The 25,271-nt window shown below is 56.4% G+C and overlaps 1 protein-coding gene across 1 annotated transcript; it reads right to left on the minus strand.

Annotated features, from left to right (window-relative positions):
* Positions 1-1,469: 1,469 nt before the first annotated feature.
* Positions 1,470-23,552, minus strand: LOC119969960 (NAD kinase 2, mitochondrial-like). The gene is made up of 4 exons (XM_038803927.1): positions 23,327-23,552; positions 20,923-20,976; positions 12,889-13,012; positions 1,470-2,908 (listed from the first exon to the last, which is right to left on the minus strand). Exons 1-4 carry the CDS (start codon positions 23,550-23,552, stop codon positions 2,770-2,772), a joined length of 543 nt encoding a protein of 180 aa, XP_038659855.1. The 3' UTR covers positions 1,470-2,769.
* Between the last annotated feature and the right edge of the window lie 1,719 nt (positions 23,553-25,271).

A 25,271-nucleotide genomic window follows, 5' to 3' on the forward strand; every position in this document is an offset into this window, starting at 1 on the left:
ATTCCGGCTTGGGTCACCGTCTGTGCAGAGTGTGCACGTTCTCCCCGTGTGTGCATGGGTTTCCTCCGGGTGCTCCGCTTTCCTCCCACAGTCCAAAGATGTGCGGGTTAGGTGGATTGGCCATGCTAAATTGCCCATAGTGTCCTTAAAAGTAAGGTTAAGGGGGGGGGGGTTGTTGGGTTATGGGTATAGGGTGGATACGTGGGTTTGAGTAGGGTGATCATGGCTCGGCACAACATTGAGGGCCGAAGGGCCTGTTCTGTGCTGTACTGTTCTATGTTCTAATGTGCAAACTCCACACGGACAGCGACCCAGAGCCGGGATTCGAACCTGGGACCTCAGCGCCGCAGTCCCAGTGCTAACCACTGCGCATGTGCTGCCCCCAGGTGAAATTATTTCTGTTACTCGATTATCTCCCACCTATCCGATTGGGAGAAACATCAAGCAGACATCCCCCACCAGTGATGTACACTGTTCTGTCTTTGCTTTTTGGATTTCTAAATGTCCTTCCCTCTGCCCCCACCCCTACCCCACATGCACTGACCTAGTTACACAATTAATCAGGACTCTGCTCCCAGTCAGATTCAAGTGGAGCCCATCCCAACGGAATTGGTCACTGTACCCGGAATGTTAATGCAGGCCCCTTCCTCCTACACCGCTTTGAATCGTGTTTAATTCTCCAATCGGTTTGACCCTCTCCCAATTGGAACGGCTCAGGTAACAATCCAGAGATGGTTACCTTTGATGTTTTGCATTTTAATTCGGACCCAAATTCCTCACAGAGTCTCAGCTCAGCATCATTGCTCGTTCTACCAATGTCATCGCTACCTACACGAGAACTGGATCCTCGCCCCTCACCAAGTTAATCGTTCACTGTTGTTAAATTATCAGACTGGACGAACAATAGTTTCTCTGATTAAATATTGGGAAGACTGAAGCCACAGTCCCTGCCACAAGCCAGGTGGTGACTCCAGCCCTCTCCCCACTAAGTGTCTAAACCACACTCAACACAGACTGGTAAAACATGGCAGGTGAGGTTTAATGCAGAGATTTAGGCAGCACGGTAGCACAGTGGCTAGCACTGTGGCTTCACAGCTCCAGGGTCCCAGCTTCGATCCCAGGCTTGGGTCACTGTCTGTGCGGAGTCTGCACATCCTCCCCGTGTGTGCGTGGGTTTCCTCCGGGTGCTCCGGTTTCCTCCCACAGTCCAAAGATGTGCAGGTTGGGTGGATTGGCCATGATAAATTGCCCCTAGTGTCCAAAATTGCCCTTAGTGTTGGGTGGGGTTACTGGGTTATGGGGATAGGGTGGGGGTGTGGGCTTGGGTAGGGTGCTCTTTCCAAGAGCCGGTGCAGACCCGATGGGCCGAATGGCCTCCTTCTGCACTGTAAATCCTATGTGTGAGTGATACATTTTGAGGAGGTCATAAAAGTGTACAGCTCTGAAAGAGAGACAGAAACAGAGAGATCTGGCTATGTAGGCTGCATGGATTTATTAACAGCAGAGTAGAACAATAAAGGAAGCAAACGTGTATAAAAACTCTTTAGACCGCAGCTGAAGTATTGCGTCCAATTCTGGGTAGTACACTTGAGCAAGGCCCGGAGGGTGTAGGAGGGGATTGACTGGAATGGGCCCAGGGATGAGGGATTGCAGTTTACACTGAGAGTCAGAAGCAGCTATGCTGCTCTGCTTAGGGAAGAAGGAAAAGACAAAATCTGATCGAGTAATTAAAGAGAAGGTATTTTCCAGGCTGATAGATCAATAAGGAGACAGATTTCCAGTGATTGGCAGAAGCAGCACTTGCAGAGATGAGGAAACGTTTTTTTAAGCAGTTTTGTTGTGATCAGGAATGTGCTGCCTGGAAATAGATTCAACAGGAAAGTTTGAAAGGGGATTGGTAAATATCTGCTGAGCTGTGCAGTTAAGAGCAGGAGGCAGTGGGATTATCTGGAAGAGTTGGTACAGCGACAATGGGCCAAATGGCCTCCCCTGTGATCACATCAGCTGAACACACGTTTCCTATACTTAACTGCAGAAAGCACTGGAAGTGGTTTAAAAGTTTATTATTGGCTTTGACATGGCTTCACATTTGATTGTATTGATGCGGTACTCAGGCAGATCTCCCATCACTCACCTCGCTATACACACTCAGCTTCTCCCTCCATAGCAACCGGACCTTACCATAGGAGAGGCCAGGGTTCCAGCTCTGGACACAGTCTCTGACCAGTCACCAATGTACAAAGTGCAGATTCGAGCCCCATTAAACTGGGAACTGACCGTGAGCCTCAGGACCCTTCTCCTGGTAGAAGGGTCAGGATCCGGCTGGATCACATAGCACCTTGCTACCCACACAGAGGCAGGCAGAACAGGCTTACCCCATGAGGGGGTGGGGATGTTGGGGAGGAGGGAGAGACACTGCAGGATGGAACTCACCAGAACCAGGGAGATATCGGCCTGTGATTAGGCCGCATGCCCACAGACACCTGGATTTCACTGAAGGACAATCTGATTGTTGAGCTTTCGCATCCACTGGTACCATGACAGAAACTTTGATAAAAGCCTCTGGTGGAGCAACCCCTCCTTCCCACCAACACTCAACCCCAGATAAACCCAGATCAAAATTTACAAGGATCAGGCGGAGTGGAGCTCAATCCCCCACGTTACTGCCCCTCACACAGGAAAGGCAGTGAACACACTCCCACACACTCCACTGCCGAATACTCAGTAGTCAGGCACAGTCCAGTATCACCCAGATATAGGAACGTCCTCTCAATCCTCCAGAACAACAGTGCACAAAGCATCGTCCTCATCCACAGTCAGCGTCGCGATCGCACCGTCATTGAACTCAAATGAGGTCCCACCATCCACCACCATACAGGCATCCCAGCACCTCGAGCGGACACACATCCTGGACAGAAGAGTGAGAAGGAGGTTGGAATGAATGAATGAAATGAAAATCGCTTATTGTCACGAGCAGGCTTCAAATGAAGTTACTGTGAAAAGCCCCTAGTCGCCACATTCTGCCGCCTGTTCGGGGAGACTGGCACGGGAATTGAACCGTGCTGCTGGCCTGCCTGGGTCTGCTTTCAAAGCCCCGGTAGGAACCCACACTGGAGTTCAGCTCATTAGCAAAGCTGTACTGCCCCTCAGAGCCTCCCAGCCCAATACCGCTCTGAGAAATTTGCATTGAAATGTTGAGCAGCCAGTGCATTCTCCCCCAGTTAGCCACAGGAGCTGGGTCATTCAATTCCAGCTAAATGTTCCCGACCGCAAATGCTCAATTAGGAGGGTGGCTCCATTCTCAAGTCTAGAAGATCATGGGGTCATTAAAATAATTAAAATGAACCAATTGTGTTTACAGAAATAAACTGCTTCTTCTCATAGAAGAATCTGGAGCAGGTGACAAAACTTTACAACTCGACTAGACAGGGACAAGCTCACACAAAGTGTTGGGCAAATTGGGAGCGAGAGGGAGACACACATTCAGACTTTCAGCCAAGGTAGGCCTATGGAAAGCTCGGGAGCAAAGGCAGATAAATGGAGTGATATCCACATTGGCCAGGATCCAGCAGAATGGGAAGGCAGGGTTGTGGAGCTGAATGATTTCCTCAAGCTCCCATCTTCCTCCAGCTTGCTTTACTAACTGCTCCACACCTCCACCTCCATCGATAACAACATTGACCATCAGAGTTCAATCTATAACTTACTGAAAGTCACGTCAGGTCGACAGATCCTGTTCTCTCTCTTTATACTGACCGTTTCCATGCTCAGTTCTCCTCTGCACATCTAGAATGGGATTTTCCTATGTAAACTTATCACACTGCAACTGCACAGAATGGCCACTGGATGGTGCTGTTTGCTCTTTCTTCACAAATTTGCAATGTCCTGGGGGTAGGTTCATCATCTGGTTGGGGAGGATTCAAACTAAATTGGCAGGGGGATAGGAATCATACAATCTGCAGTGCAGAAGGAGGCCATTCAGCCCATCGAGTCTGCACCGGCCCTTGGAAAGAGCACCCTACCCAAGCCCAGACACCCAACCCTACCCCCCAAACCTCCACCCTATTCCCGTAACCCCACTTAACCTTTTTTGGACACTAAGGACAATTTATCATGGCCAATCCACCTAACCTGCACATCTTTGGACTGTGGGAAGAAACCGGAGCACCCGGAGGAAACCCACGCAGACACGGGGAGGATGTGCAGACTCCGCACAGACAGTGACCCAAGCCGGGAATCGAACCTGGGACCCTGGAGCTGTGAAGCAACAGTGCTAACCACTATGCTACCCATCAGATAGAAGTAGAAAATGCTGGAGGAGGAGATTAGATGACAGAATGCACATTCACAAACATACAAAGTGCAGTACCTATATTTGATGAGCTAGAAGCTGAGTGTAGTGGCTGTAACAGAAACGTGTCTGAAAAATGGGATGAACTATAATATATACGGATATAATGTGTTCAGAAAAGATGGAGAAGGGAAAAGGGAGATGTGATGACAATGATGAGAAGACAGAAGATTTGGAGAATACAGGAGCATTTTAGTGTCCTGGGGCACTAGGGGCAAAGAACAGAATCCATCAGTTCACACAACAGATCAGATATGTCACTAGACACTGTACAGACTGACAAACGGTGAGGGGAGGTAACAAAACAAATCTGCAGGAACATTACAGATGTGCAAGAATTAGATTAGTGATACTGGAGTCTCGAATTATCCAAACATTGACTGGGTGTGAGAGTGAAAATGGGACGGAGAATGGACAAACCTCGAAAGTGTTCACAACTTCCTTGATCAGGAGGTAGTGCTGGATCTGGTCCTGGGAAATGAGGTGGGCCTCATGAGGTGGCACAGTGGTTAGCACTGCTGCCTCACAGCTCCAGGAATCCAGGTTCAATTCCGGCCTCGGGTGGCTGTGCGGAGTCTGCACGTCCTCCCCGTGTGTGCGTGGGTCTCCTCCGGGTGCTACGGTTTCCTCCCACAGTCCAAAGATGTGCAGGTTAAGTGGATTGGCCATGATAAATTGTCCTTAGTGTCCAAAAGGTTGGGTGGAGTTACTGGGTTATGGGGATAGGGTGAAGGTGTGACCTTGGGTAGGGTGCTCTTTCCTGGGGCCGGTGCAGACCCGATGGGCCGAATGGCCTCCTTCTGCTCTGTAAATTGTATGATTCTAACTGGGCTGAGAATGTTCAGGAACAGAGAAGAGCAAGTGACATTCTCTGCTTGGGAGTGAATGGACAGGATTCTCCGTGTCAGTGGCTAAGTGCTGGTGCCAGCAGAGTGTGTGATCTTGTACCGGCAAACACTCGCCGTGTTGATTCCGGGAGCGGCGAGGGTCTAGCACCGGCACCAAGTAAAACTGCCGTCTCCCATGCTGAAAACGGCCAGAGAATGGGCGGGTCCCGGCCCGTGCACGTGCGTGCCGTCAACCTGCAGAGGTCGCGCCGCACAACACGAACCCAACACGCCACCCGCGACTCCACAACCCACCCCCCCTGGCCACCCCGCACCAGTCCCTCCAGCCTTTGCAGAGGCCCCCCCGGCCAGTGGCACGGAGCCCGGCCCAGTGTGGTGGGGCTGGAGACAGTCCTCAGCCATCACGTCGGGCTCCCGCTGGACCAGCCAATCACGCGTTGACGCCGTCGCAGGGTGCACAGCGCGGGTCACGATGACGGCAGACCGGCCCCAATTTCAGTGTCACAGCTCGTTCTCCACCCGACCACTGAACACGATATCGGCTACGGACAATCCCGGCCTATGTTCCCCTGCCGGAGAATTGCACCCGATTTACAAACCCCCTGTGAGTGTGAAGCGGGATGCAATTCCGTATTCCTCGGCATGCACATTTTGCACGGAATAGGAGAGATCCTGGGGGAATCCCTTTGGGAGGGCGGCCTAACAGCGCGTTCCTGCGGACATCCACCCTACGCCCCCTCCCCCCCAAACACCGCAAATCAGCCCCCACCCCGATTGCCTGGGCCCTTCGCCAGAGTACAGAGGTGACCTGAAATCCCCCCCCCCCCCCCCCCCCACCCCTCTGGACCATGCAATGGAATTAGGATAATTTCAACAGGAGAACGGATCTGCCCAGGATAAGGTAGAGCCAAAGATATGGGGATGGAGCCAGAGGAATGGGATTGACTGGATTCCTCGTCAGAGGCAGAATGGAGTCGATGGGACGAACAGCCTCCTCCGGAAGCAGAACAACTTCTTTATTTGTACATGGGTGTCGCCGGCTGGGGCAGCATTTACTGCCCAGCCCTAATTGAGGGGGGAGGTCAGAGTCAACCCCATTGCTGTGGGTCCTGAGTCACATGTAGGCCAGACTGGGTAAGGATGACAAATTCCCTTCCCTAAAGGACATTAGTGAACCAGGTAGGTTTTTACAACAGTCGGGAATGGTTTCATGGTCATCGTGAAACATTTAATTCCAGATTTTTATTGAATTCGAATTTCACCATCCACCCTGGTGAGAGTCACAACCAGCTCCCAGAGCATTCCCCTGGGTCCCAGCTCCCAGAGCATTCCCCTGGGTCCCAGCTCCCAGAGCATTCCCCTGGATCCCAGCTCCCAGAGCATTCCCCTGGATCCCAGCTCCCAGAGCATTCCCCTGGATCCCAGCTCCCAGAGCATCATCCTGGATCCCAGAGCATTCCCCTGGAACCCAGCTCCCAGAGCATTCCCCTGGATCCCAGCTCCCAGAGCATTCCCCTGGATCCCAGCTCCCAGAGCATTCCCCTGGATCCCAGCTCCCAGAGCATCATCCTGGATCCCAGAGCATTCCCCTGGGTCCCAGCTCCCAGAGCATTCCCCTGGATCCCAGCTCCCAGAGCATTACCCTGGGTCCCAGCTCCCAGAGCATTCCCCTGGATCCCAGCTCCCAGAGCATCATCCTGGATCCCAGAGCATTCCCCTGGATCCCAGCTCCCAGTGCATTACCCTGGACCCCAGCTCCCAGAGCATTACCCTGGATCCCAACTCCCGGAGCATTCCCCTGGATCCCAGAGCATTACCCTGGATCCCAGCTCCCCAGAGCATTCCCCTGGAACCCAGCTCCCAGAGCATTCCCCTGGATCTCAGCTCCCAGCGCATTCCCCTGGATCCCAGCTCCCAGAGCATTACCCTGGACCCCAGCTCCCAGAGCACCACCCTGGATCCCAGAGCATTACCCTGGATCCCAGCTCCCAGAGCATTCCACTGGATCCCAGCTCCCAGAGCATTACCCTGGATCCCAGCTCCCAGAGCATTACCCTGGATCCCAGCACATTCTCCTGGATTCCAGCTCCCAGAGCATCTCTGGATCCCAGAGTATTCCCCTGGAACCCAGTTCCCAGAGCATTACCCTGGATCCCAGCTCCCAGAGCATTCCCCTGGATCCCAGTTCCCAGAGCATTACCCTGGATCCCAGCTCCCAGAAGATTACCCTGGATCCCAGCTCCCAGAGCATTCCTCTGGATCCCAGCTCCCAGAGCATTCCCCTGGATCCCAGTTCCCAGAGCATTACCCTGGATCCCAGCTCCCAGAAGATTACCCTGGATCCCAGCTCCCAGAGCAATACCCTGAATCCCAGCTCCCAGAGCATTACCCTGGATGCCAGCTCCCAGAGCATTACCCTGGATCCCAGCTCCCAGAGCATTACCCTGGATCCCAGCACCCAGAGCATTACCCTGGACCCCAGCTCCCAGAGCACCACCCAGGATCCCAGAGCATTCCCCTGGATCCCAGCTCCCAGTGCATTGCCCTGGACCCCAGCTCCCAGAGCATTACCCTGGATCCCAGCTCCCGGAGCATTCCCCTGGATCCCAGAGCATTACCCTGGATCCCAGCTCCCCAGAGCATTACCCTGGATCCCAGCTCCCCAGAGCATTACCCTGGAACCCAGCTCCCAGAGCATTCCCCTGGAACCCAGCTCCCAGAGCATTCCCCTGGATCCCAGCTCCCAGAGCATTCCCCTGGAACCCAGCACCCAGAGCATTCCTCTGGATCCCAGCTCCCAGAGCATTCCCCTGGATCCCAGCTCCCAGAGCATTCCCCTGGATCCCAGCTCGCAGAGCATTCCCCTGGATCCCAGCTCACAGAGCATTTCCCTGGATCCCAGCTCCCAGAGCATTACCCTGGATCCCAGAGCATTCCCCTGGGTCCCAGCTCCCAGAGCATTATCCTGGATCCCAGCTCCCAGAGCATTCCACTGGATCCCAGCCCCCAGAGCATTCCACTGGATCCCAGCCCCCAGAGCATTACCCTGGATCCCAGCACATTCTCCTGGATTCCAGCTCCCAGAGCATCACTCTGGATCCTAGAGCTTTCCCCTGGATCCCAGAGTATTCCCCTGTAACCCAGTTCCCAGAGCATTACCCTGGATCCCAGCTCCCAGAACATTCCCCTGGGTCCCAGCTCCCAGAGCATTCCCCTGGATCCCAGCTCCCAGAGCATTCCTCTGGATCCCAGCTCCCAGAGGATTACCCTGAATCCCAGCTCCCAGAGCATTACCCTGGATCCCAGAGCATTACCCTGGATCCCAGCTCCCACAGCATTACCCTGGACCCCAGCTCCCAGAGCACCACCCTGGATCCCAGAGCATTCCCCTGGATCCCAGCTCCCAGTGCATTACCCAGGACCCAAGCTCCCAGAGCATTACCCTGGATCCCAGCTCCCGGAGCATTCCCCTGGATCCCAGAGCATTACCCTGGATCCCAGCTCCCAGAGGATAACCCTGGATCCCAGCTCCCAGTGCATTACCCAGGACCCAAGCTCCCAGAGCATTACCCTGGATCCCAGCTCCCGGAGCATTCCCCTGGATCCCAGAGCATTACCCTGGATCCCAGCTCCCCAGAGCATTCCCCTGGAACCCAGCTCCCAGAGCATTACCCTGGATCCCAGCTCCCAGAAGATTACCCTGGATCCCAGCTCCCAGAGCAATACCCTGAATCCCAGCTCCCAGAGCATTCCCCTGGATCCCAGCTCCCAGCGCATTCCCCTAGGTCCCATCTCCCAGAGCATTCCCCTGGATCCCAGCTCCCAGAGCATTCCCCTGGAACCCAGCTCCCAGAGGATTACCCTGGATCCCAGCTCCCAGAGCAATACCCTGAATCCCAGCTCCCAGAGCATTACCCTGGAACCCAGCTCCCAGAGCATTACCCTGGAACCCAGCTCCCAGAGCATTACCCTGGATCCCAGCTCCCAGAGCATTCCCCTGGAACCCAGCTCCCAGAGCATTACCCTGGATCCCAGCTCCCAGAGCATTCCCCTGGATCCCAGCTCCCAGAGCATTACCCTGGATCCCAGCTCCCAGAGCATTCCCCTGGAACCCAGCTCCCAGAGCACCACCCTGGATCCCAGAGCATTCCACTGGATCCCAGCTCCCAGAGTATTACCCTGGATCCCAGCACATTCTCCTGGATTCCAGCTCCCAGAGCATCTCTGGATCCCAGAGTATTCCCCTGGAACCCAGCTCCCAGAGCATTCCCCTGGAACCCAGCTCCCAGAGCATTCCTCTGGATCCCAGCTCCCAGAGCATTCCCCTGGATCCCAGCTCCCAGAGCATTCCCCTGGATCCCAGCTCGCAGAGCATTCCCCTGGATCCCAGCTCCCAGAGCATTACCCTGGATCCCAGAGCATTCCCCTGGGTCCCAGCTCCCAGAGCATTATCCTGGATCCCAGCTCCCAGAGCATTCCTCTGGATCCCAGCTCCCAGAGCATTCCCCTGGATCCCAGCTCCCCAGCGCATTCCCCTGGATCCCAGCTCCCAGAGCATTCCCCTGGATCCCAGCTCCCAGAGGATTACCCTGGATCCCAGAGTATTCCCCTGGAACCCAGCTCCCAGAGCATTCCCCTGGAACCCAGCTCCCAGAGCATTCCTCTGGATCCCAGCTCCCAGAGCATTCCCCTGGATCCCAGCTCCCCAGCGCATTCCCCTGGATCCCAGCTCCCAGAGCATTCCCCTGGATCCCAGCTCCCAGAGGATTACCCTGGATCCCAGCTCCCAGAGCATTCCCCTGGATCCCAGCTCCCAGAGCATTCCCCTGGATCCCAGCTCCCAGAGCATTACCCTGGGAAACTGGGGCTGAATCGCCAACAGGTTAGACTGGAATTGAGGTGAACAGCATTGAAGGGGATGCTGGACACACAAGAGAGAGAAAGGAATAGGAGGATATGCTAATAGGGTGAGAAGGGGTAGGAGGAGGAGTAGTAGGAAGTAAATGGGCTGAATGGCTTGTTTCTGAGCTGTAAATATGTTCTAATTTTACCAAAAACAGTAACGTTTGAAAATGAAAATCACGTCTCAATAGACACCGAGAATATGTAACCCGGGCAAGCTACCCAATGGATTGATTGTGTAATTACTCAGCAGGTCTGTGGAGAGAAAGAGCTAACGTTTCGAGTCCTTATGATTCTTCATCAGAGCTGAACAGAAGAAATGTATGTAGAACGTACACAGAACATACAGTGCAGGAGGCCATACGGCCCATCGAGCCTGCACCGACCCACTTAAGCCCTCACTTCAACCCTATCCCCGTAACCCAATAACCCTCCTAACCTTTTTGGACACCAAGGGCAATTTATCACGGCCAATCCACCTAACCTGCATGTCTTTGGACTGTGGGAGGAAACCGGAGCACCCGGAGGAAACCCACGCAGACACGGGGAGAACGTGCAGACTCCACACAGTGATCCAGCGGGGAATCGAACCTGGGACCCTGGCACTGTGCAGCCACAGTTCTATCCATAAAATGTGATAGATTTTATACTGTTAAAGATGGGCTGCAGCACAACAGGTCATGATAGCTGGAAGTGCAGGAGAGATTTGACAAATATGTAATGGCCAGCACGGTAGCACAGTGGTTAGCACAGTTGCTTCACAGCTCCAGGGTCCCAGGTTCGATTCCGGCTTGGGTCACTGTCTGCGAGGAGTCAGCACGTTCTCTCCGTGTCTGCGTGGGTTTCCTCCGGGTGCTCCGGTTTCCTCCCACAAGTCTCCAAAGACGGGCTGTTAGTTGAATTGGACATTCTGAATTCTCCCTGTGTACCCGAACAGGCGCCGGAATGTGGCGACTAGGGGCTTTTCACAGTAACTTCATTGCAGGGTTTTTTTTTTGTTTTTAAAAAGATTTTTTTTTTTTTTTTTAAAAAGAGTACCCAATTAATTTTTTTTCCAATTAAGGGGTAATTTAGCGCGGCCAATCCACCTAACCATCTTTGGGTTGTGGAGGTGAAATCCACGCAGACAATGGGAGAATGTGCAAACTCCACACGGACAGTGACCCAGGGCCGGGATTTGAACCCAGGTCCTCGGCCCTGCAGTCCCAGTGCTAACCACTGCACCACAGTGCTGCCCTTACTTCATTGCAGTGTTATTGTAAGCCGACTTGTGACAATAAAGATTATTATTATGTAAGACGGAGGGAGTGTTAAAGAAGGTGCCAATAGTGGTGTGAAGGTGAGATATTAGAACGTGTTAAGAGCAGAACAAGGGTCTGTAAGAGGACGGGACAGATGTCCCTGTGGAAACAGGAGCCACACTGGGACTAGAAAACGGGGTTAAAAAAGAGGGCCAAGGTGGAGGAGAGAGTTCACAGTCTGAAGTTGTTGAACTCAATGTTGAGTCTGGAAGGCTGTAACGTTCCCAATCGGAAGGTGAGGTGCTGTTCGTCCAGTTTGTGCTGGGCTTCACTGGAACATTGCAGCAGGCTGAGGATGGACATGTGGATGTGAGAGCAGCACTGTGAGCTGAAATGGCAGCGACAGGAAGGTCTGGGTCCCGCTTGCAATCCAATTTGTTTGACCCAATCATTTCTCCACAGGACCATCTGTTACTTGTTAAGTGTTGCTTTCACAGACCCTCTTGTCCTGCTGTTAACACATTCCGATATCTACCTTTATACCACTATCAGCTCCTTCTTTAGTCTTTAACACTGCCATTAACATTCCCCGTCGTTCCCATCACATCTCTACTCTGCTTGCATCTACCCCGACCTTGTATTTTACTCCACCCTCTCTGAAAGATTAGATAATCAATCACATTTCTCCTCTGTAGCTCTGCAAGGCGGACAGACGATATTGACTCTCCCTCTCCACAGATGCTGTCGGACCCACTCAGTATTTCCAGCATTTTCTGCATTGCTCTCAGATTTCCAGCAGCTGCAGTATTTTGCTTTGATTCTATAATTGGGTTGGCACAGTGGTTAGCACTGCTGTCTCACAGCGTCAGAGACTTGGGTTCGATTCCGACTCGAGTGATTGTGCGGAGTTTGCACGTTCTCCCTGCGTCTGCATGGGCTTCCTCTCACAGTCCAAAGACGTGCTGGTGATGTGGATTGGCCGTGCTAAATTGCCTTTGTTATGCGGGTTAGTGGATTTGCAGGGACAGGGCAGGAGCCTAGTTAAGAGGTGCTCTTTCAGAATGGTCTCCTTCTGCACTGTAACGATTCTATGTCTCTATGATTCTCAGATAATTACAGTGTGTTTACACAGAAAACCTCCATTGTGGACACACAAAGACACACCAGGAAAAGGCAGCATTGAAAAAGTGACAGAAACATGATGAACAGAGAGCAGAGAGGGGGAGCGCAGAGAGGGGGAGCGCAGAGAGGGGGAGCGCAGAGAGGGGGAGCGCAGAGAGGGGGAGCGCAGAGAGGGGGAGCGCAGAGAGGGGGAGCGCGGTGAGGGGGAGCGCAGAGAGGGGGAGCGCAGAGAGGGGGAGCGCAGAGAGGGGGAGCGCAGAGAGGGGGAGCGCAGAGAGGGGGAGCGCAGAGAGGGGGAGCGCAGAGAGGGGGAGCGCAGAGAGGGGGAGCGAGGAGAGGGGGAGCGAGGAGAGCTGACACTCGGTCCCAGATAAAGACTGGATAATGTCAGAGTGATGGAAAGCTCAGGATGAAGGACACATACTTGCTGGTGAAGCCTCGGTGTGGATGGCTGGTGAACACTCTGTTTACAATGGGCTCCCGGATACTGAAGAAGATCTTTGGCTCCTCTGGGCAGAACACAAGTGACTGGTTGTAGTGTTCAGTGACTGCAGACAGTAAAGATGGGTTAACCTCAGAACGTCATTCACATAACAAGCACACAGCATTTAAACAAATGCACAAAAAATCAACACAACTGTCAGTACTGAGGGAGCGCCGCACTGTCAGAGGGTCAGTGCTGAGGGAGTGCCACACTGTCAGAGGGTCAGTACTGAGGGAGTGCTGCACTGTCAGAGGGTCAGTACTGAGGGAGTGCTGCACTGTCAGAGGGTGAATACTGAGGGAGTGCTGCACTGTCAGAGGGTCAGTACTGAGGGAGTGCCGCACTGTCAGAGGGTCAGTACTGAGGGAGTGCTGCACTGTCAGAGGGTCAGTACTGAGGGAGTGCTGCACTGTCAGAGGGTCAGTACTGAGGGAGTGCTGCACTGTCAGAGGGTCAGTACTGAGGGAGTGCCGCACTGTCAGAGGGTCAGTACTGAGGGAGTGCTACACTGTCAGAGGGTCAGTACTGAGGGAGTGCTGCACTGTCAGAGGGTCAGTACTGAGGGAGTGCCGCACTGTCAGAGGGTCAGTACTGAGGGAGTGCTGCACTGTCAGAGGGTCAGTGCTGAGGGAGTGCCGCACTGTCAGAGGGTCAGTACTGAGGGAGCGCCGCACTGTCAGAGGGTCAGTACTGAGGGAGTGCCGCACTGTCAGAGGGTCAGTACTGAGGGAGTGCCGCACTGTCAGAGGGTCAGTACTGAGGGAGCGCCGCACTGTCAGAGGGTCAGTACTGAGGGAGTGCCGCACGGTCAGAGGGTCAGTACTGAGGGAGCGCCGCACTGTCAGAGGGTCAGTACTGAGGGAGTGCTACACTGTCAGAGGGTCAGTACTGAGGGAGCGCCGCACTGTCAGAGGGTCAGTGCTGAGGGAGTGCCGCACTGTCAGAGGGTCAGTACTGAGGGAGCGCCGCACTGTCAGAGGGTCAGTACTGAGGGAGTGCCGCACTGTCAAAGGGTCAGTACTGAAGGAGTGCTGCACTGTCAGAGGGTCAGTACTGAGGGAGTGCTGCACTGTCAGAGGGTCAGTACTGAGGGAGTGCTGCACTGTCAGAGGGTCAGTACTGAGGGAGTGCCGCACTGTCAGAGGGTCAGTACTGAAGGAGTGCTGCACTGTCAGAGGGTCAGTACTGAGGGAGTGCTGCACTGTCAGAGGGTCAGTACTGAGGGAGGGTCAGTACTGAGGGAGTGCCGCACTGTGAGAGGGTCAGTACTGAGGGAGCGCTGCACTGTCAGAGGGTCAGTACTGAGGGAGTGCCGCACTGTGGGAGGGTCAGTACTGAGGGACTGCTGCACTGTCAGAGGGTCAGTACTGAGGGAGGGTCAGTACTGAGGGAGTGCCGCACTGTCAGAGGGTCAGTCCCAAGGGAGTGCAGCACTGTCAGAGGGTCAGTACTGAGGGAGTGCCGCACGGTCAGAGGGTCAGTACTGAGGGAGTGACGCACTGTCAGAGGGTCAGTACTGAGGGAGCGCCGCACTGTCAGAGGGTCAGTACTGAGGGAGTGCTGCACTGTCACAAGGTCAGTACTGAGGGAGTGCCGCACTGTCAGAGGGTCAGTACTGAGGGAGGGTCAGTACTGAGGGAGGGTCAGTACTGAGGGAGGGTCAGTACTGAGGGAGGGTCAGTACTGAGGGAGGGTCAGTACTGAGGGAGGGTCAGTACTGAGGGAGGGTCAGTACTGAGGGAGGGTCAGTACTGAGGGAGGGTCAGTACTGAGGGAGGGTCAGTACTGAGGGAGGGTCAGTACTGAGGGAGGGTCAGTACTGTCAGAGGGTCAGTACTGAGGGAGTGCCGCACTGTCAGAGGGTCAGTACTGAGGGAGTGCCGCACTGTCAGAGGGTCAGTACTGAGGGAGCGCCGCACTGTCAGAGGGTCAGTACTGAGGGAGCGCCGCACTGTGAGAGGGTCAGTACTGAGGGAGTGCCTCACTGACAGAGGGTCAGTACTGAGGGAGTGCTGCACTGTCAGAGGGTCAGTACTGAGGGAGTGCCGCACTGTCAGAGGGTCAGTACTGAGGGAGTGCTGCACTGTCAGAGGGTCAGTACTGAGGGAGTGCCGCACTGTCAGAGGGTCAGCACTGAGGGAATGCCGCACTGTCAGAGGGTCAGTACTGAGGGAGTGCTGCACTGTCAGAGGGTCAGTACTGTGGGAGCGCTGCACTGTCAGAGGGTCAGTACTGAGGGAGGGCCGCACTGTCAGAGGGTCAGTACTGAGAGAGTGCCGCACTGTCAGAGGGTCAGTACTGAGGGAGCGCTGCACTGTGGGAGGGTCAGTACTGAGGGACTGCTGCACTGTCAGAGGGTCAGTACTGAGGGAGGGTCAGTACTGAGGGAGGGTCAGTACTGAGGGAGTGCCGCACTGTCAGAGGGTCAGTCCCCAGGGAGTGCTGCACTGTCAGAGGGTCAGTACTGAGGGAGTGCCGCACGGTCAGAGGGTCAGTACTGAGGGAGTGCCACACTGTCAGAGGGTCAGTACTGAGGAGCGCCGCACTGTCAGAGGGTCAGTACTGAGGGAGTGCCACACTGTCAGAGGGTCAGTACTGAGGGAGCGCCGCACTGTCAGAGGGTCAGTACTGAGGGAGTGCTGCACTGTCAGAGGGTCAGTACGAGGGAGTGCCGCACTGTCAGTGGGTCAGTACTGATGGAGTACTGCACTGTCAGAGGGTCAGTACTGAGGGAGTGCTGCACTGTCACAGGGTCAGTACTGAGGGAGTGCCGCACTGTCACAGGGTCAGTACTGAGGGAGTGCTGCACTGTCAGAGGGTCAGTACTGAGGGAGGGTCAGTACTGAGGGAGGGTCAGTACTGAGGGAGGGTCAGTACTGAGGGAGGGTCAGTACTGAGGGAGGGCCGCACTGTCAGGGGGTCAGTACTGAGGGAGTGCTGCACTGTCACAGGGTCAGTACTGAGGGAGTGCTGCACTGTCACAGGGTCAGTACTGAGGGAGTGCTGCACTGTCACAGGGTCAGTACTGAGGGAGTGCCGCACTGTCACAGGGTCAGTACTGAGGGAGTGCCGCACTGTCGGAGGGTCAGTACTGAGGGAGGGTCAGTACTGAGGGAGGGTCAGTACTGAGGGAGAGTCAGTACTGAGGGAGGGTCAGTACTGAGGGAGGGTCAGTACTGAGGGAGGGTCAGTACTGAGGGAGGGTCAGTACTGAGGGAGGGTCAGTACTGAGGGAGGGTCAGTACTGAGGGAGGATCAGTACTGAGGGAGGGTCAGTACTGAGGGAGGGTCAGTACTGAGGGAGGGTCAGTACTGAGGGAGGGCCACACTGTCAGAGGGTCAGTACTGAGGGAGTGCCACACTGTCAGAGGGTCAGTACTGAGGGAGTGCCACACTGTCAGAGGGTCAGTACTGAGGGAGCGCCGCACTGTCAGAGGGTCAGTACTGAGGGAGTGCTGCACTGTCAGAGGGTCAGTACTGAGGGAGTGCCGCACTGTCAATGGGTCAGTACTGATGGAGTGCCGCACTGTCAGAGGGTCAGTACTGAGGGAGTGCCGCACTGTCAGAGGGTCAGTACTGAGGGAGAGCCGCACTGTCAGAGGGTCAGTACTGAGGGAGTGCTGCACTGTCAGAGGGTCAGTACTGAGGGAGTGCTGCACTGTCAGAGGGTCAGTACTGAGGGAATGCCGCACTGTCAGAGGGGTCAGTACTGAGGGAGTGCCGCACTGTCAGAGGGTCAGTACTGAGGGAGTGCCGCACTGTCAGAGGGTCAGTACTGAGGGAGTGCTGCACTGTCAGAGGGTCAGTACAGAGGGAGTGCTGCACTGTCAGAGGGTCAGTACTGAGGGAGTGCCGCACTGTCAGAGGGTCAGTACTGAGGGAGTGCTGCACTGTCAGAGGGTCAGTACTGAGGGAGTGCCGCACTGTCAATGGGTCAGTACTGATGGAGTGCCGCACTGTCAGAGGGTCAGTACTGAGGGAGTGCCGCACTGTCAGAGGGTCAGTACTGAGGGAGAGCCGCACTGTCAGAGGGTCAGTACTGAGGGAGTGCTGCACTGTCAGAGGGTCAGTACTGAGGGAGTGCTGCACTGTCAGAGGGTCAGTACTGAGGGAGTGCCGCACTGTCAGAGGGGTCAGTACTGAGGGAGTGCCGCACTGTCAGAGGGTCAGTACTGAGGGAGTGCCGCACTGTCAGAGGGTCAGTACTGAGGGAGTGCTGCACTGTCAGAGGGTCAGTACAGAGGGAGTGCTGCACTGTCAGAGGGTCAGTACTGAGGGAGTGCCGCACTGTCAGAGGGTCAGTACTGAGGGAGTGCCGCACTGTCAGAGGGTCAGTACTGAGGGAATGCCGCACTGTCAGAGGGTTAGTGCTGAGGGAGCGTCACACTGTCAGAGGGTTAGTGCTGAGGGAGTGCTGCCCTGTCAGGGGTAATATAATGTGTTGCTGAATGAGAGGTGTTGCTAGTCAGATTTGGTCTGTCCCCCATGTGGTGCTGTAAGAGGTAAGTGGGAGGAGGAGTTGGGGGAGGAGATCGAGGAGGGGACGTGGGCAGATGCCCTCAGGAGGGTGAACTCTTCCTCTGTGCGCGAGGCTCAGCCTCAGACAGTTTAAGGTGCTGCACAGGGCAGACACGCCCGGGACCAGGATGAGCCGGTTTTTTGAGTGTTAGGTGCTCGGGGAGCCCAGCAAACCACACCCATATGTTCTGGGCTTGCCCAGCGCTGGAGGAATTTTGGAAGGGCGTAGCGAAGACGGTGTCGAGGGTGGTAGGATCCAGGGTCAAACCAGGCTGGGGGCTCGCAATATTTGGGGTTGCAGAGGAGTCGGGAGTGTAGGAGGCCGGCATTCTGGCCTTTGCGTCCCTAGTAGCCCGGCGGAGGATGCTTCTCCAGTGGAAGGATGTGAGGCCCCCAAGCGTGGGGCCTGGATCAATGACATGGCGGGGTTTATTAAATTGGGAAAGGTGAAATTTGCTCTGAGGGGGTCGGTGCAAGGGTTTTTTGGGCGGTGGCAACCGTTTCTAGACTTCCTGGCAGAACGGTAGACAATGGTCCGTAACAGCAGCAACCCTAGGGGGGCGGGGGGGGGTTGAGGGAGCTAGGGCTTTTCTCTTTGGAGTGGAGGAGGATGAGAGGCAACTTAATAGAGGTGTATAAGATAATGAGGGGGATAGATAGAGTGGACGTTCAGGGTCGGTGTCAATCCCACCCCCTGCCGTGTCCCGAATTCTCCGCCACCAGAGATTCGGCGGGGGCGGGAATCGTGCCACGCCAGTCGGCGGGCCCCCCCCACCAGCGATTCTCTGGCCCGAAGTCCCGTCGCTGTCAAGCCTCTCCCGCTGACGTGGATCAAACCACCTACCTTTTTTTTTATAAATTTAGTGTACCCAATTATTTTTTCCAATTAAGGGACAATTTAGCGTGGCCAATCCACCTACCCTGCACATCTTTGGGTTGTGGGGGCGAAACCCACGCAGACACGGGGAGAATGTGCAAACTCCACACGGACAGTGACCTAGGGCCGGGATTCGAACCCGGGTCCTCAGCGCCGTAGGCAGCAATGCTAACCACTGTGCCACCGTGCTGCCCTTCAAACCACCTACCTGACCGGCGGGATTGGCGGCGCGGGCGGGCACCGGGGTCCTGGGGGGGGGGGGGGCGCGGGGCGATCTGGCCCCAGGGGGTGCCCCCACGGTGGCCTGGCCCGCGATCGGGGCCCACCGATCGGCGGGGGGACCTGTGCCATGGGGGCACTCTTTTCCTTCCGCCTTCGCCATAGTCTTCACCAAGGCGGAGGCAGAAGTGACCCCCTCCCCTGCGCATGCGCGGGGATGACGCCAGCAGCCGCTGACGCTCCGGCGCATGCGCTGACTTCCGCCGGCCGCTGAAGTTCCTTCGGCCCCGGCTGGCGTGGCGCTAAATGCCGTCCACGTCAGCCGGCGGGGCGCCAACCACTCCGGCGCGGGCCTAGCCCCTCAATGTGAGGGCCTGGCCCCTAAAGGTCTGGAGACTTCCGCAGCTTTGGGGAGGCCCGATGCCGGAGTGTTTCACGCCCACTCCATCCCGCCGGGACCCCCCGCCCATAGGGGAGAATCCCGACCTATTTCCTCAGGTGGATGTAGCTGTTACAAGGGGACATAACTATAAGGTTCAGGGTGGGAGATATAGGAGGGATGTCTGAGGTGGGTTCTTTACTCAGAGAGTGGTTAGGGTGTGGAATGGACTGCCTGCTGTGATAGTGGAGTCGGACACTTTAGGAACTTTCAAGCGGTTATTGGATAGGCACATGGAGCCCACCAGAATGACAGGGAGTGGGATAGCTTGATCTTGGTTCGGACAAGGCTCGGCACAACATCGAGGGCCGAAGGGCCTGTTCTGTGCTGTACTGTTCTATGTTCTAGACCAAGTTTTAATGAGTCAGGAAGTCCGGGTTTCTGGGGATAAGGCCGGAAAGGGGACGAGATTGTCCGCTGACAGTTCCCGCTGTGGCGGAGAATCCATCGTGTTTCCCGTTCTAATGCTCCAGCCCGGAGCTGCTCGCGGTATCCAGGGCAAAGTGACCCATTTGGATTCTATTAAGGACTGGACACCACATTCCCCAAGCCGGTGCTATTCTTCACTCCTCTGCACCAGCATTCACCACGGCAGCGATCGGTACCGGGATTTGCCAGCGTAGCCCTGGTGAGGGGGCGTCAAAGGGAGCGCTGCCCCCCAAAGTCAATCAGAACACCCGACACCGCCCACAATGCACATCCTAATCCTCCCCCCACCAGGACCCCCCCCCCCACCCCCCAATTACCGAGACCCCCACCAGGACCCCCCCCCCCCCACCCCCCAATTACCGAGACCCCCACCAGGACCCCCCCCATTACCGAGACCCCACCAGGACCCCCCCCATTACCGAGACCCCACCAGGACCCCCCATTACCGAGACCCCACCAGGACCCCCCCCATTACCGAGACCCCACCAGGACCCCCCCCATTACCGAGACCCCACCAGGACCCCCCCCCCCCCATTACCGAGACCCCACCAGGACCACCCCATTACCGAGACCCCACCAGGACCCCCCCCATTACCGAGACCCCACCAGGACCCCCCCCCATTACCGAGACCCCACCAGGACCCCCCCCCATTACCGAGACCCCACCAGGACCCCCCATTACCGAGACCCCACCAGGACACCCACCATTACCGAGACCCCACCAGGACCCCCCCCCCCCATTACCGAGACCCCACCAGGACCCCCCCCCCATTACCGAGACCCCACCAGGACCCCCCCCATTACCGAGACCCCACCAGGACCCACCCCATTACCGAGACCCCACCAGGACCCCCCCCCATTACCGAGACCCCACCATTACAAAGACCCCACCAGGACCCCCCCCATTACCGAGACCCCACCAGGACACCCCCCATTACCGAGACCCCACCAGGACCCCCCCCATTACCGAGACCCCACCAGGACCCCCCCCCATTACCGAGACCCCACCAGGACCCCCCCCCCCATTACCGAGACCCCACCATTACCGAGACCCCACCAGGACCACCCCATTACCGAGACCCCACCAGGACCCCCCCCATTACCGAGACCCCACCAGGACCCCCCCCATTACCGAGACCCCACCAGGACCCCCCCCCCCCCCATTACCGAGACCCCCACCAGAAACGCCCCGATTACAAAGACCCCCCATTACAGACCCCCCACCAGAGACCCCCCTCCCCCTGTGAGAGTGCGGGGCTGATTGATCTCCATCGGGAGATCATTCTCCCAAACAGAGAATCCAGCCGCAGATTCTGGAGCAGACTCGATGGGCCGAATGGACTTCTGCTCCAACATCTTATCTAAAATCTTTGCAGCCCCTGAGGATGTGAAAGGCACTATATCAATGCAGACTTTCTTTTCCTGGCTGTGGGAGGTAGCGAATCGTCAGTTTGTGGGACGCCCACCAAGCTACAAGTCACCTCACACTCACCTTGTTGGACAAAGTCCTGATCGATGGTCAGGTTCACAAGGCTCCTCTGCTTAACTAACGGACAGAAACACGGGTTAGTCACCGCAGGGAGGGTCCCAGAAACAACCTCACACAACAAAACCATCCCCCTCAGAAAGCCAGGCTGCTGTGTGACCACACCGCCCACCCCCCCCCCCCCAGAGCCGCACCGCCCACCTCCCCCCCCCCAGGGCCACACCGCCCACCTCCCCCCCCCCCCCCAGAGCCGCACCGCCCACCTCCCCCCCCCCAGGGCCGCACCGCCCACCTCCCCCCCCCCAGGGCCGCACCGCCCACCTACCCCCCCCCCCCCCCCAGAGCCGCACCCCCCCCCCCCCCCAGGGCCGCAGCGCCCACCTCCCCCCCCCCCCCCCCCCCCCCAGGGCCCCACCGCCCACCTCCCCCCCCCCAGGGCCCCACCGCCCACCTCCGCCCCCAGGGCCGTACCGCCCACCTCCCCCCCCCCCAGGGCCACAGCGCCCACCTCCCTCCCCCCCCCCCCCAGGGCCAGTGAACCAGATGGTTTTTTATAACAATCGACAATGGTCATCATTCGACTTTTAATTCCAGATATTTTTATTCAATTCAAATTGAATAAGTTGGATTTGAACCTGGGTCCTGGGAACATTACCCTGGCTCTCTGGATTACTAATCCAGTGATGTCACCACTCTCCAGTGGCTCTCCCATCTACCCTCCAACCCGCAATCATCCAAACCTCTGCTGCCTGTTGCCAGATTCAAGCCAGTCCTGTCCCCTATCACCCTGTGCCCTCTGACCTTCCAGCCAGTCCTGTTCCCCTGTGCCCTCTGACCTTCCAGCCAGTCCTGTCCCCCTATCACCCTGTGCCCTCTGACCTTCCAGCCAGTCTGTCCCCCTATCACCCTGTGCCCTCTGACCTTCCAGCCAGTCTGTTCCCCTATCACCCTGTGACCTCTGACCTTCCAGCCAGTCCTGTCCCCTATCACCCTGTGCCCTCTAACCTTCCAGCCAGTCTGTTCCCCTATCACCCTGTGACCTCTGACCTTCCAGCCAGTCCTGTCCCCCATCACCCTGTGACCTCTGACCTTCCAGCCAGTCCTGTCCCCCTATCACCCTGTGACCTCTGACCTTCCAGCCAGTCGTGTCCCCCTATCACCCTGTGCCCTCTGACCTACACCGACTCCCAGTCAAACACCTCGATTATAAAATTCGCACCCTCGGTTATGGATCCCTCATCGCACAATATGAAAAAATGAAAATGAAAATCGCTTATTGTCACGAGTAGGCTTCAATGAAGTTACTGTGAAAAGCCCCTAGTCACCACATTCCGGCGCCTGTTCGGGGAGGCTGGTACAGGAATCGAACCGTGCTGCTGGCCTGCCTTGGTCTGCTTTAAAAGCCAGCGATTTAGCCGAGTGAGCTAAACCAGCCCCTAAGTGCAGTCGAATTAGGGTTGTATAAAACGGCAGCAAAACCTCACAGCTCTTAAACTCAACCCCCCTGTTAATGAAAGCCAACACACCATACACCCTCTTAACAACCCTATCAACCTGGGTGGCAACTTTGAGGGATCTATGTACATGGACCCCAAGATCACTCTGTTCCTCCACACTTCCAAGAATCCTGCCTTTAACCCTGTATTCAGCATTCAAATCCGACCTTACAAAATCATAGATCATAGAATCATAGAATTTACAGTGCCGAAGGAGGCCATTCAGCCCATCGAGTCTGCACCGGCTCTTGGAAAGAGCACCCTACCCCCATACCCAAGGTCAACACCTCCACCCTATCCCCATAACCCAGTAACCCCACCCAACACTAAGGGCAATTTTGGACACCAAGGGCAATTTATCATGGCCAATCCACCTAACCTGCACATCTTTGGACTGTGGGAGGAAACCGGAGCACCCGGAGGAAACCCACGCAGACACAGGGAGGATGTGCAGACTCCGCACAGACAGTGACCCAAGCCGGAATCGAACCTGGATCCCTGGAGCTGTGAAGCGATTGTGCTATCCACAATGCTACCATGCTACCCAAATGAATCACTTCACATTTATCAAGGTTGAACTCCATCTGCTACTTCCCAGCCCAGCTCTGCATCCTGTCAATGTCCTGTTGTAACCTGCAACGGCCCTCACCACTCTCGACAACTCCACCCAACCTTCATGTCATCGGCAAACTCACTAACCCACCCTTCCACTTCCTCATCCAAGTCATTTAGAAAGATAACAAAGCAGAGGGACATGGAGGAAAGTTCAGTCATAGCTTTGAAATTGGAAATGCTTCTGGAGAGAGAACGCGTGCACAGGCCCCTGGAGAAAACAGTGACCGACAGCCACTCTGGGCGGAATGATCTCTGTAATCACTCTGATTCTCTCCCTATAGCCGGGTTTCTCCACTCACCAATAGACAGAAGATCTTCCACTTCCTGGGACGCCAACTTGTTAATGTTGTAGGACCTGCGGGGAAAACAACAGTTACAAACTGCAGCACCCCCACCCCCCCAAATAGCCCCCGCCCCCACCTTCCAACCCCTCCTTCCAACCCGCCCCCACCTTCCAACCCCGCCCCCAACTCCACCCCCGCCCCCCAACCCCACCCCCAATCCCGCCTTCCAACCCCGCCCCATCTTCCAACCCCACCCCCCACCCCCAACCCCGTCTTCCAGCCCCACCCCCCCAAATAGCCCCCAACCCCGCCCCCACCCCCAACCCCGTCTTCCAGCCCCACCTTCCAACCCCACCCCCACCCCCAACCCCGTCTTCCAGCCCCACCCCCACCTTACAACCCGACCCCCACCCCCAACCCCCGCCCCCACCTTCCAACCCCGCCCCCACCTTCCAGCCCGACCCCCACCCCCATCTTCCAACCCCGCCCCCATCTTCCAACCCCACCCCCCACCCCACCTTCCAACCCGCCCCCCTGCTCCACCCCCAACCCCACCCCCACCTTCCAACCCCACCCCACCCCAACCTTCCAACCCACCCCCCTGCTCCACCCCCAACCCCACCCCCACCTTCCAACCCCACCCCACACCCCACCCCAACCTTCCAACCCACCCCCAACCCCACCCCACCCCCACCCCAACCTTCCAACCCACCCCCAACTCCACCTTCCAACCCCCCCCAACTCCACCTTCCAACCCGCCCCCCTGCCCCACCCCGCCCCCACCCCCAACCCCGTCTTCCAGCCCCACCCCCACCTTACAACCCGACCCCCACCCCCAACCCCGCCCCCACCTTCCAACCCCGCCCCCACCTTCCAACCCGACCCCCACCCCCAACCCCATCTTCCAACCCCGCCCCCATCTTCCAACCCCACCCCCCACCCCGTCTTCCAGCCCCACCCCCAACCCCACCTTCCAACCCGCCCCCCTGCTCCACCCCCAACCCCACCCCCCAACTCCACCTTCCAACCCGCCCCCCAACCCCACCTTCCAACCCGCCCCCCAACCCCACCTTCCAACCCGATCATAGAATTTACAGTGCAGAAGGAGGCCATTCAGCCCATCAAGTCTGCACCGGCTCTTGGAAAGAGCACCCTACCCAAGGTCAACAACTCCACCCTATCCCCATAACCCAGTAACCCCACCCAACACTAAGGGCAATTTTGGACACCAAGGGCAATTTATCATGGCCAATCCACCTACCCTGCACATCTTTGGACTGTGGGAGGAAACCGGAGCACCCGGAGGGAATCCACACACACACGGGGAGAACATGCAGACTCCGCAGACAGTGACCCAAACGGGAATCGAACCTGGGATCCTGGAGCTGTGAAGCAATTGTGCTAACCACTGTGCTACCGTGCTGCAACTCATGGTAGAACGTTTAAGTCAATTTGGTTTCTCTCTCGCTGTGAGAGATGGCTGCATGCTTGGGTCCGTTCTTTTTGCTTTCTCGACCTTTCTTGGTTGATGTATATTGGTTGCGATGTGTTTCTCTTGTTCTTTTCCGTGGTTCCCTAAACGTTTCCTTTTTGGGGTCTCGTGTTTGGTTGGAGGTTTGGTAGGGGGAAAATGAAAAAGAAAATAGCTAAAAAGGTGTGGTTATGATGGGGGTTTCGGGGGAATATTTTGCAATCTTTCTGTATGTGGAGGGGAAGGGCTGAGAGTGCCTGGTACGTCTCATCTCTATCTGTTGGATCTGAATTGCACTATTGTAGGGGATGTCTTTGACTTGTATAGTGTGTGTGTTTAAGCAGGGCTGGTTTGGGGAAGTGGTATGGATGGGCTGGGGGGGAGGGGAGCCAGGGAACAATGGGTGAGAGACGCACTGGCGCCGAAGCTGGGAGCCACCAGGCTAGCTGGGTGGGCTAGTCAACGGAAGCCAAGTAGGGGGGATTCATA

Source organism: Scyliorhinus canicula, chromosome 8 (assembly GCF_902713615.1).
Source record: "Scyliorhinus canicula chromosome 8, sScyCan1.1, whole genome shotgun sequence".
In the NCBI taxonomy this organism is placed as follows: domain Eukaryota; kingdom Metazoa; phylum Chordata; class Chondrichthyes; order Carcharhiniformes; family Scyliorhinidae; genus Scyliorhinus; species Scyliorhinus canicula.

Excerpts from the sequence above, each read along its gene's own strand:
- LOC119969960 (XM_038803927.1), bottom strand. The coding sequence starts at position 23,552 with ATGGGGCGGGGTTGGAAGGCGGGATTGGGGGTGGGGTTGGGGGGCGGG. Across the intron at positions 20,977-23,326 it reads GGAAGATCTTCTGTCTATTG|TTAAGCAGAGGAGCCTTGTG; the intron begins GTGAGTGGAGAA and ends TCTGTCCGTTAG. Across the intron at positions 2,909-12,888 it reads CACCGAGGCTTCACCAGCAA|GATGTGTGTCCGCTCGAGGT; the intron begins GTATGTGTCCTT and ends TCTTCTGTCCAG.